At 33.8% G+C, this 12,476-nt stretch overlaps 2 protein-coding genes across 9 annotated transcripts; one reads left to right on the top strand and one right to left on the bottom strand.

The window, feature by feature from the left end:
• Nucleotides 1–257: 257 nt before the first annotated feature.
• On the bottom strand, nt 258–5,962 carry LOC136027344 (uncharacterized). 8 transcript variants are annotated; one of them, XR_010617583.1, is made up of 3 exons: nt 5,522–5,617; nt 3,204–3,374; nt 258–951 (listed from the first exon to the last, which is right to left on the bottom strand). XR_010617583.1 is itself a non-coding variant. In XM_065704510.1 (3 exons), the coding sequence occupies exons 1-3, from the start codon at nt 5,800–5,802 to the stop codon at nt 794–796; spliced, it is 336 nt and encodes a 111-aa protein (XP_065560582.1). In that variant the 5' UTR covers nt 5,803–5,962; the 3' UTR covers nt 258–793. The 8 variants fall into 8 exon arrangements, 3 of the variants coding, with proteins under 3 accessions (XP_065560582.1, XP_065560591.1, XP_065560574.1); XR_010617584.1 differs by having other exon boundaries at nt 5,528–5,589; XR_010617582.1 differs by having other exon boundaries at nt 5,511–5,534.
• A 2,957-nt stretch (nt 5,963–8,919) lies between these two features.
• LOC136026269 (GATA zinc finger domain-containing protein 4-like) lies at nt 8,920–10,101 on the top strand. The gene has a single exon (XM_065702699.1). It carries the CDS (start codon nt 8,920–8,922, stop codon nt 10,099–10,101), a length of 1,182 nt encoding a protein of 393 aa, XP_065558771.1.
• The last annotated feature ends 2,375 nt before the right edge of the window (nt 10,102–12,476 follow it).

Here is a 12,476-nt window from a genome sequence, read left to right as displayed (position 1 = left end):
TTCACATGAGTCTTTTCAACAAAAATTGGATTGCGGTTTATTTTTTTCACATACATATTGTGCGTAAATTCCTTTTTTTTCCAATTTCCTTAGCTTTTCTCAACTTAAAAAAAAAAAATCTCAAATTTGGAAAACCATAATTTTTGCAGGGGGTTATTTTCTTTGGGGAAGAGGATAAATGCCTAGAACCAACCCTCATAGGCATGTCAAAACACAATAACGACACTTTTTCCCCTTGTGAGAAAGAAATACTGGAAAAAGGGAACATTACAAATTTAATAAAGAAAAAAGTAAATTCAAATAAAAGTTAAATTTAAGAAATCAACAACTATTCAATTTTTTCAAATATTTTTTTCACTGTTTTTAATGCTTCTTTTTTCACTTCAAGTAATTCAAGCTTTACTTTCATTTTGTCTTGATGAACTTTCATTCTTTCTTGATGAACTTTCTGTTCAAATCGTAATCGTTCCTCATGCCGTAAATTGGCATCATTACTGAGTTGTTGAAATCCTTCTGCGTTGCTAAAACATCGCCGTTTGTTGGCCCTCTTAGGCTCTGCATCTTTACTGCCTACACTTGCTTCTGGCACTGGGCTTGATTGTGATGCAAAGTTACCAGGGGTTCTCAAACTCCCCCTATTCGATGCAGTTATTGCATCAGTGCCCTCTGGCTTAGGGGCCATCAACCCTTTCATTAATTCAAAATGCTCCCAGACTACTTTCCCTGCTCCACTCCTTCCTGCCTTGTCTTTTTGATCCCTGTACTGCCTTTTCAGGTTTTTCATTTTTGTTTGTCATTGTGCTGAAGAGTAATGTATTCCATCTTCTAAGAAAGAAGCAGAGACTCTACTCCAGAAGACAGAATTCACTGGTTTCGATGCTTCCTCCTGCTCTTGATAAAGGGCAACCAGTGTCTCAATATGCTGCCTTGGCCAAGACTTTTTATCATTAGCTGCAAAAAATAAGAATGTTCAAAAATAGACATTCATGGGGAAATCGGGAGGTTGTAGTCAGCAATGGCCCAAATTAGGGAGTTAGGGACCTTCATAACACCGAAAAAGAGACCAGATTGGGATGGCATTTAAGTAACCAGGTTAGTAAACCAAAGAACAGTACCCGTCAGGATCTTCAGGTTAATATAAAAGAAACCATAATTGAACAATCCTTGAAAGTCCATGGAAAAATCTAAACACTGTTGTACCAACTAACTTGCTTATTCAAGTAGTTGATAAAGACTGCCTTGTTACTGCTGTCCTAAAATTCTACCATACTACATTCTTTTTACCATAGCTGAGACTCAAGCAGTCCTATACCTTTTAGTGTACAAGCTGCTCAAACTGTCCAATAGTGACCATGTCATGAAGCTACTGAAGAACCTATGTTTGCTGGTTCCTGTATAGCATGCAGTTAATCTTTAAATTACCTTCCTAGTACCACAAAATGCAATAGTACGAGGTATATTAAAAAAAAATACGTGAAATTTTTGTCACCAAGGCATTGGTAACCGTTTTCTATGACTGTGAAGGAGATTTACTTGTGGACTTTTTAGAAGGTTGAGGGGATGTCTAGATTTCCCTAAAAATAGTGTAAAGGAAGGAAGCATCACACAAAGAAGTTATTTGACACTGAAAAAGGTTATATTGAAAATATATTGTAATTATGGAAATTATTGTATACAGAAAGATCCATTGTAATAGAAAACAATTACAAAATTCGGCTTATTTTTTTAATACCCTTACACTATCAGAAATGTGAACCACATTTAAATGGAACCAGCTGAGTATTCCTGGAAAACGTCAAGTTTACTAAAAAAAGTTTATAATCCATACTTTAGAAAACAATACACAATAGGCACAGAGAACTAGCTGATTGTTCTAACACTGGAATCTTTAAATTAGATTCAAGTTATCTTTAAATTAGACATCCAGAACTGCATTTTTTCCCACCATTTACTTCCAGCGTTCACAATTTGAAAACCCCAGGCCAAATATTCGGATTTTTCTTCACCAAGTCTTATAAACAGAAAAACACTTAACCACTTAACATCAAAACAAAGTATAACAAACTTTAACAACAAAATTTTAATTATTGTCCATTAGGGTTTATAGCACTTGAATATAACATTGCGTTTTATAGGTAAAAATTAAATACTTTTCTTAATTACCCAAGCAAATTAACGGAATTTGCTACAAGAATGATGGTTATATTCCTATATTGCTTTCAAATAGAGGAAATCCCCTTACCAAACTAGTGGGTGAAGTGAGTCTGCTTGAGAACTGTTCTGGATACAAGTTCACCTTCGAATACCAGCAAAAACTGCATTGAATATGCTCAAGACTATCTTCTACCAATTGCAACATTTAAGAAGCGTCTGGCAAGTTATCAACCACTCAAAGTCTATTAAGATACTCCAAAAATAAATGTTAGAATGGCATACTGTTCCATTTTTAATTTCTCACAATATTTTCTGTCATTGTACACTCAAGCTTTTTCTATTCTGTTGTTACTTCTAGTAAAAGGGTAGGAAACGAACACGCCTGGAAGCTTCTGGCATTCAACACAAAGCTCATAAAGAAAGCGCTTAAGCGTGGATCAAAATGAATGAGGTTTCACTGTGCTTGTCCGAAATCCAACAAAAATATGACTCGAACCCCCGAAAAATGGGACAAAATTCTGACATCCTAGAATGAGGCTTCTCGTTTTCTCAAAAATTTATTTACCTTTGGCCTTGCTCTTTTCTATGGGAACAAGTCCAGATTGACTATCCCCTCTTAATTTATCACTTGGGAAATACTTGTACAAGCCCTTTCTCCTCTCTATTTAACATTTAGCTTTTCACCAATATTTCTAGCAGTATTCCTAATTTTCTTCCCTAAGATACAATCAACAGAGAATGTAATGTATATATTATTTATAAGTATTTTACAGACAGAGATACGAAATAAAGAAAACAAAATTCATTAAAACATTTATAGAAAACTTCAGGCTATACACAAATTAATCATACTGGTTCAGGAAATGATTTTATAACCGATAGCCATAAAGAAAAAAAAATTGATGTTCAAAATAGCAACCACAAAATTTAAATAGGAGAAAAGCATACAAAAAGAGAAAACAAGAATTTAAAATATTTACTTGTATTTTTGAAAAACCATGGTAGCAAGAGCAGGCTAATTTAACAAAAACAAATTTTGAACTAATTACCAAATGATAAATCTGAAGCAGGTTCTTCAACAGCAGGTATTTCTTGAACTGTGTCAGCATAAGATGAACTTGGAGTAAATTGATCTGTACAAAATTTATTTGAAATCGGATATAGACTTAAATCTACTCCCCAAGAGACAACATCAGCCATTGGCCATCTTTCAAAAGATGCTAGAAAAAAAGAAATGAGAATTATGAGGACAACCCATTGTGGTTATTTCAACAAAACTGATGGATAAAATTCTGGTTGATTGACTTCTTTCTATCTCAGAAAGGGGTTAGGTTAGGAAAACAAAACTTTCAGGGATGGGTCTACAAGTTAAAGTATGTCCCGGGAAGGTATTTTGAAGTACCTACCTCCACTCCTTCTCCTTCTAGAGGGCCCTGACCTTTGATGACCTTCAAAATATGTGTGTTATAAAAGTGAAACCTTGCAAAATAGATCTTCTGCTTAATTGAAATACCACAAAATTGTTTTCAGCTACATAACTTTGCTCAGTTCCATTTTATAAGGTTTTAAAGATATGCAAATACATTTCCTGAATTTTGAAAAAAAAATTGATATGGCCCAAAATTCTACTCAAATAACAGGAATTGCATTTTCAGAACGAAAGGCAGAGAAAAGGCAACTAATAATTGAAAATTAAGGTAAAATGTTGTTTTGTCAAAATTTCAACAGGTTCATGTAGGCAAATTTCAGGGCCCTCTAGAGGGAGAAGGAGTGGAGGTGGGTACTTTAAAATACCTTCCCGGGACATACTTTAGCCTGTAGACCCATCCCTGAAAGATTCATTTTCCTAACCTAAACCCTTTCTGAGATAAGAAGAAGTCAGTTAACTAGAATTTTACCATATATATATATAAATATATATATATATATATATATATATATATATATATATATATATATATATATATATATATATATAGATTAGGGGGGAGCAGTTGAAGTTCTCTGATACAAACAAATTATAGGTCTATATTAGGATTCAGGATGAAATTAATTCTAAATGTAGGTCTATGTCTAGGCTATTTCATAGCTGTCCCATTAGTGATTTAATCATAAAATTTTAGCTCAGAACTCTACTCAAATAACAGGGATTGCATTTTCAGAACTAAAGGCAGAGAAAAAGCAACTGGTAACTGAAAATTAAGGTAAAATGTTTTTTAGTCAAAATTTCAATAGGTATAGACCTGTCATTTAGGCAAATTTCAGGGCCCTCTAGAGGGAGAAGGAGTGGAGGTGGGTACTTTAAAATATCTTCCTGGGATATGCTTTAGCCTGTAGACTCATCCCAGAATGTTTCATTTTCCTAACCTAATCTAACCCCTTTTCAAGATAGCAAAAAGTCATCAAACAACTAGAATTTTACCATATATATATATATATATATATATATATATATATATATATATATATATATATATATATATATATCATGAAAAGAGAAATCACCAACGCAACAGCACAAATACATAAAAAACAATAATATATATATATATATATATATATATATATATATATATATATATATATATATATATATATATATATATATACATATATATATATATACATATAAATATATATATATATAGATTAGGGGGGAGCAGTTTAAGTTCTCTGATACAAACAAATGATAGGTCTATATTAGGATTCAGGATGAAATTAATTCTAAATGTAGGTCTAAGTCTAGGCTATTTCTTAGCTGTCTGATTAGTGATTTAATCATAAAATATTAAATAGATTAAACTATTAGAAAAGCTACTTTTTGTTATCTTAGAGAGAGATTAGGAAAAGTAATGAGTAGAGGGAAAAAATACATCTAAAATTGAGATTGTTTAAATTGAAAATTTAGGGTAAAATAAGAAACAATGGTAATAGGAAATGTGCATTCCCAAGCTCTATTCCTAATAACACACCTTTCTAACTGATAAGAAACCTTTGTTCTGTGCATCAGAGCCTAGCCTACTAGCCTTTGAAAGCTAGGCCTAGCTCTCCAGAAAACCTTAATATTTTATAAGCACAGACAAGATTATGCTACTTACAAACTCCTAAATCTGAAGTAATCTCCAATATAACTGTATTAGTATCCTCTCTGCATATGATTTTATAAGTCTTGTCAGTATGCCTATATTCCATCTGAAATTTCTGAACTGAACTTACAAACTCAATAGACAGTTCAATTGCAAATAGAACTTGAATCCCACCCTCTTCCCAAGGGACTTGATAGGCTTCCTTAGAATTATTAATCATACTACTCCACTATAAACATAGCTTATCTACAAAACCCATAGCTTATCAACAGGTGAGTCACATGCACATGGTCGTCTGACGTCACAATCCTCAAATAATCTTTTTATTTGGGGGTTATAAAGTGCCAGCCCACGGACAAGTAATCAGGCCTTTTTTCGCGTCAACCAAAGAGACTGTTTGAGCTCAACCACTCGGTGTGGTTGAGCTCAACCGCTGTTTTTGCGTGAAACAGTGACAAACCAGGTTGTCATGAAAAGTGATTTTGCGTGAAACAATTGACTGGTTGAACTCTAATTTAACCAGAACTGTCATTGTTTTTAACCGTAGGGTTCTACCATTCATAATTGTTGGTTGATCTTTTCAGGCGTAGATTTCGAAAAGAAGAATTCGTAGGCTATAAATAAGTCTATATAAAATAAGAATTATAAGCTGACAAATAGAATTCTAGCCACGCAAAAGTAAGGTTTAATTTTGTTTTTTTTTTCGTATTAGGGCTATTTGGATAAATGTTGGGTTATATCCTGCAATTTGATTCACATAGGCCTTAGTACAGGAAGTCAAGAGTTTGAATATGCTTTTGAAAACTTATGTAGATACTTGGAAATCTTTGTTTCATCCTTTTGATGCCCTAGACTTGACCTTAGCTTGGTAATTTGGCTTCAGAGATAAAACCTTGATGAAGCAAGACCCTAGTGGTTATAAAGCATTGTTAATCCAATTACTATTCTTACTAGATGCTTCAAGATGTGTTGCATCTTTGTCAGAACTCTTTACATTTCAGCCTTACTCTATAGGGCCATGGATAAATTTTCAGGTCAAACTCTAGTTTGGCTACTGTTTGCTATCTTAGAAATGGGTTAAGTCAGGAAAATAGAACTTCCAGTAATGAATCCAAAGCAAAAAATATGTAAAATTCTAGTTTAGCTAATTTTCATTATCTTGGAAAGGGAATAGGTTACAAGAATGAAACTCAGTAATTAATCCAGGGTCAAAAACACTCTGGGAAGGTACTGCCAGGCTTCTATGTCAACCCTTTTCTGATTTCTAAGTCTTAGATAATTGCTTACTCAAAAGGTCTATAGGCTACCTATACTATTGAAATTTTGACAAAACAAGATTTACCTTAATTTTTAATTATCAGTTTCTTTTTCTCTGGCTTTAGCTCTTAAAATGCAATTCCTTTTATTTGAGTAGCATTTTAAGCCATATCAATATTTTTTTTTTCAAAATTTAGGAAATGTCTTTGCATATCTTTAAAACCTTATAAAGTGGATTGAGGAAAGCTGTGAAACAGTTTCTTTGTACTCCATGTAAGCAGACCTTCCCAGAACATACTTTAGCCTTTAGACCCATCCCTGAAAGTTTTTTTTTTCAATCTCACCCCCTGATGCTCTTTTACACATTGTATAAATTGTGAAGAAATGCCTCCCCCCTTGCTAAAAGTCTTAGAAGTATCTTATATCAAAATACACCTGATACAGTTTAATTTTTTAGAGATGACACAGAATAGCATTAAAGCTGAGTATTTGCTTTGCAAGAAATGTGTCCCTTCTGTTGTAAAGCATTTTGGATAGACACTAATCTAACCATGGACATATTGCTGTTGCAAATGGTTTTGCTTAAAATGGTTTGGAAAACAAATAGCAAATGTAAATTTGCTTTTTTATCATTATTTAAGACTAGAATATCACAAAGCTATGCAATCACATTGCTTGTTGTATCTTAAGTAAATACAATCCCTGATGGAGTTTTGTTGATACCTGTCTTAAAATTAATTTGTCTAAATAAAATATATTGTTTATGGGACAGTAGAGAAAAGCAACAACCATGAATTGAGTTTTTTTCAATATTTCTTTTTTCAAATAATAGTTCTCTGGTCACATTTGTGTTCCTTGCTAAGTTGTTGGCACTCTGGTTTGGGAATCCTTTGTCCAAGGGGTACAGGTTTAATTCCTGGCATTGCTAGTGTATTGGGTTTTTACCAGCTAAGTATTCACCATGCTAGTTTGCATCTTAAGTAAAGCAATCCCTGCTGGAGCTTTGTTGACACCTGCCTTACAATAACTTGTCTAAGTAAAATACAATGTGAATTGAAGATTAGTGAAAATGGCTGTAAATCCATCTTGTTTTTTTTTCAATATTTTTTTTTTAATAGTTGTTCTACTCTGGTTGTTATAATGTTCTTGGCTAAGTGGAAAGCACTCTTAGTAAGAAATCCTTTTGTAACATATAGACCAGCCCCCTCCCCTCTATAAAATTCAGGACCAAATCCCTCATTCACATCCCCTTAGAAATCCTCAAATATAGGACCAAATCTCTCATCCATACTCTCCTAGGAACTCTTAAATTCAGGACTAAATTTCTCAGTCACACCCCTTTAGTAAATTTCAATTTGAAATATGTTTGAATAAAATCATTTAGAATTTAACAGTTACTAAATTTAACAAGTCTGCATAATCCTACGCAGTTAAGCTACGTGCATTTAGATAAGTGAAAGGTTACTTAACAAGTCAAGTAACCAGTTATTCTGACCTATGGGTTTTTCTCAAAATTAAAAGAGAAATCCTTGCCAGCTTTTGGATGCAAGACTAGTCACATGATTAAATATTACCAATAGTAGTGGAGGTCAACTTCCACAGGTCACTAAGCCTGTCTGGCGGGTGTTTGTTCATAGAAATCGCGCGTTGGATATATGAGCCCAATGCAAGGGCGAATAGTTAGTTTTATGGAAGGATTCGAATGCATTAGATCAATTTCTCATGTTCACCTTTTAGTGCAATAAGACATTGAAGCTATTTTGTCAATAGTTGTATATTGTAAGTAAATAAACCTTATTGTATTTAATCATCTTCTGTCTATGTATTAGGGCATCAGGTACAGTTCCTCTAGCTTTCAGGCACGGTCCCAAGGGAATCTATATTTGTTTCAAGAGACCTCGAACAACACCGAGATGGTTCTGTCTCCCAGGTTACCGGGGATTCTATACGAAGCCTTTTTATTTTATTAATAATTTAGCTCCCATATCCACATCAAGCTATTAAGACTTAGAAAAGTCGCAAGCAACTCAAACCCCCTTTAAGATAAAAGCACAACACAAACTAATTATTTAACTAAACCACCCCGTAACATATGGCGCGGTCGGGTAAAGAAAGCAGAAAAAGGAACCGAAAGTACCTACGCAATTAATGCCCACTAACATAGACAAGTATGATTACTTACATTTTATTTTTTTTTATTTTTAAGTGCAGTGCAATTTTACCTAGCTTTTTGAATTTTTAGGTGCAGTGCGATTTTATTTCTATTTTTGCATTTTTTCTTATATATAGGTATACCCCATTCAAAAATATCAAAATCTTTAAGAAACTAAAATAAAACAGTAATAAAATTAAAAAAAAAAAAATTGAGATTATTTTAAACCGCATATTTAAAAAAAAAAATAAAAAAAAAAATACAATAAATATGGAACAAGAACAAGATGAAATATTAAAAGCGCAACAAATTATTGCAACTTCGGTAGAAATTGCAAAATCATTACCAGAATATGAAGGAGATACGGACGTTGATCAATTCAACATCCATTTAGGGCAATTTGTGGAAATGACAAGAATTGACCTAAAAGTATTAAAAAATATGTTACTTTTAAGACTGAAAGGACAGGCGCTAACATTTCTAAAACAAATCGAAAACTCGATAGGTACAGAAGCAACCTCAACCATTAACTCAATAGAATTATTGCAACAGGCCTTCCAAAAAAGATTCATTGACACAAGTTCATTGAATAAACTAAAACATGGCCTAGTTACTTTCGAACAGACCCAAAACGTTCGTGAGTACTTGCATAAGGTTAGAATCGCAACAGAAGCGCGATACGGTCCAGGAGAAGGGGAATTATATGAAAAAATCATACTAAATGCATTTAAACAGGGACTAAACCCAAAGTTATACCGCCTTTTGATAGCTAAAAATATTGATAACCTAGAACTAGCAGTTCAGGAAATAGAAAGAGCCGTAGAAATTGATTCGATTGTCCTGCAGCATCAAAAAATGTCAATAAATGCTGTAGAAAGCAAAGCCCCTGTAAGATCAAGGGATTCCTCTCCGCGATTTTTCTCCCGAGAATCATCGCCCAAACCTGTTCGAAATCAAATTCGAACCACCACACCACCAAGACAAGTACGTTTTGCCCCCAATAATCAATTAAGGGCACAAACTAACAATGAACCATTAAGGTGCTACACATGTAACCGATTAGGACACATCGCAAGAAATTGTTTTGCAAACAATAATAATCGACCAAACATTAGGGGAACGGGTAACCGTTTGTCCAGGGGGACAAACTATAGTGGGTACGTCCCAAGAGGTGATCGAGGAAACACCTTTGTAACAGGAGGTAATTATCCCACCCAAAGTCGAAATTTTCAACGCAATGCATATCAATATCGAGGAGGGTATCGTGGAAGAACAAATCAACCCAGTAATAGTTGGAACAGAAATACAAGAGAAAATTACATCAGCCGACGGCAGCCATATAATAGCTCCATCTCAAGTAATAACCAAGGAACCCAAAACAGAACAAATGAAAATTCTACATCTAACATCTGGGAATCCCAGGGAAACGATATAAGCCCCCAAAATTCGTAGGACCAAAATTTGGTGGCAAGATAATTTATAGGTCCCCCCCAGTAATAATACCATTTTTAAGTGCAAATAATAATAAGATGTTACCAGTATTTGAAAATTTCAACGCAGGGAATATTTATTTCTCAGCCCTTATAGATTCAGGAGCAACAGTAAATGTGATAAATTCATCAGTATTTAATAAATTACCCAACTATATTAAACGACGAATGAGCAATATCTGTCCCAATTTATCAAGTGTAACCGGACACGACCTGGATGTGAAAGGCACTGTGTATCTAGCCTTGCGCAAGGATAACAGAAATTTTTATACTCGATTTATAGTTTGTAAAAATTTTCCATACGAAGCGATAATAGGCGCAAATTTTTTAAAATCAAATAAAATATTATTAGATGTAGTAAATTCAAAGTTTATCTACCCGACGGATACCATATCGATGATAAATAACATACAAGCAAACAAAGTAAGGGAAAATATAGGTAACATGAAAAAGTATAGAAACAAACAAATTCAAGAAATTTGTTATTTATGGAAAAAACTTGAAAAAATAAAAATTCCAGAAAAAAACCCAGCGGAGAATCTTCTAAATTCAATAAAAGAAGAAAATAACGAAAAATATTATGGATTTGTAGTGCGTAAAACAAAAATTCCCCCTAAATCCATGCAGAGGGTCCAAATATCACAAATGTTAGAACCAGTTAACGATAAAAATGAAATTTGGGTAGCATCACCGTCGGAAAATCTCCCGAAATATGTAGTTTGTGAGGAACAAATTATAAATTACGAAAAGGGAGAAGGTTACATTTGGGTAACGAACACCCACGAAAACGACCTAATTACCCTAAGTAAAGGTACATGTTTAGTAGAGATACAGGTAGTATCGGAATCCGACATTAATAATTGGAAAAAATTGGAAAAAAACTACGTGAATAATATTAATGTTTACGTTGACAGAGAATATCCACTGACGCGATCTCAATTCCTTGAGAAATTCGAACTAAGTCACATAACCGACGTGTCATTAAAACAAAAATTATGCGACTTATTATGGAAATATAAAGATGTCTTTTCGACATCTGAAGATGACATAGGACTTATCCCATTTTATGAACACGCAATACAAACCACAGGGCCGCCAGTTGCAAAACAACCATACAGAATTCCTTATAAACATAAGGAATGGCTAATAAACAAAATACATGAACTCGAAAAAAATCAAATCATAAGGCCAAGCATAAGCCCATACTCTGCCCCCGTTATTTTAGTCCCGAAAAAGAATAATGATCTTAGACTAGTGGTAGATTATAGAGCTTTAAATAAACAAGTAGTAAGTGACAAATTTCCCCTACCTAGAATAGACGAAATTCTAGACTAGATATCAAATAAAAATAAAATATTTACTTCCCTAGATTTGACACAAGGATATCATCAAGTAAAAATAGCTGAGGGCGATGTTTTTAAAACAGCTTTTTCAACAACAGAATGTGGTTCTTATGAATACTTAAGAGTACCATTTGGACTAAAAACTAGTTCGAGTGCATTGTGTAGACCCCTCCTTCATTTACTAAGAGGCCTAAATAACATAATTCATTTTGTTGATGACGTCATAGCTATGGACAAAGACGCGGAGGACCATTTAGAGACACTAGCAAAAGTGTTTGGGAAATTTAGAGAAGGCAATTTAAAATGTAGACCAGAAAAAGTAAATCTTTTTCAAACAAAACTAAAATTTTTAGGAGTAGTTGTAACGCAAGGACAAATTTCCCCAGACCCTGAAAAAATAAAATCCGTTAAAAATATAAAGCCCCCCCAAACAATTAAACAATTACGAGGAATCTTAGGATTAATGAGCTATTTCCGAAAATTTATAAGAGATTACGCACAAGTTGCAAAACCTTTAACGGACCTCACGAGAGGCAACCCACAAAAAATTGTGTGGTCTAATACAGCTCAGAATGCATTAGGTCATTTAAAAAAGGCTCTAACCTCAGAACCTATTTTATCGCTACCTGACTTCCAAACAGGACAATTCGTTGTTACAACAGATGCCTCAAACAAGGGAATTGGGGCGATCCTCTCCCAAATAATAAATGGGGAAGAAAGAGTGATAGCGTACGCTTCTCGCACCTTAACTTCTGGAGAAAGTAATTATTCTGCTACACAGCTTGAATTATTATCAATTATACACCATTTGGACAAGTTCAGACATTATTTGGTAGGCAGAAAATTTAAACTGCGTTCAGACCACAAAAGCTTGCAATATCTGCAAACTTTCAAAAAGCCAACGGGAATACTCGCAAGATGGATTTTGAAAATCCAAGACTTAGATTATGAATTTGAACATCTTAAGGGAAAACAAAATGCCCCATGTGATTAT

Source organism: Artemia franciscana, chromosome 1 (assembly GCF_032884065.1).
Source record: "Artemia franciscana chromosome 1, ASM3288406v1, whole genome shotgun sequence".
NCBI classification, from domain to species: domain Eukaryota; kingdom Metazoa; phylum Arthropoda; class Branchiopoda; order Anostraca; family Artemiidae; genus Artemia; species Artemia franciscana.
This window is presented reverse-complemented; position numbering and strand designations above follow the sequence as displayed.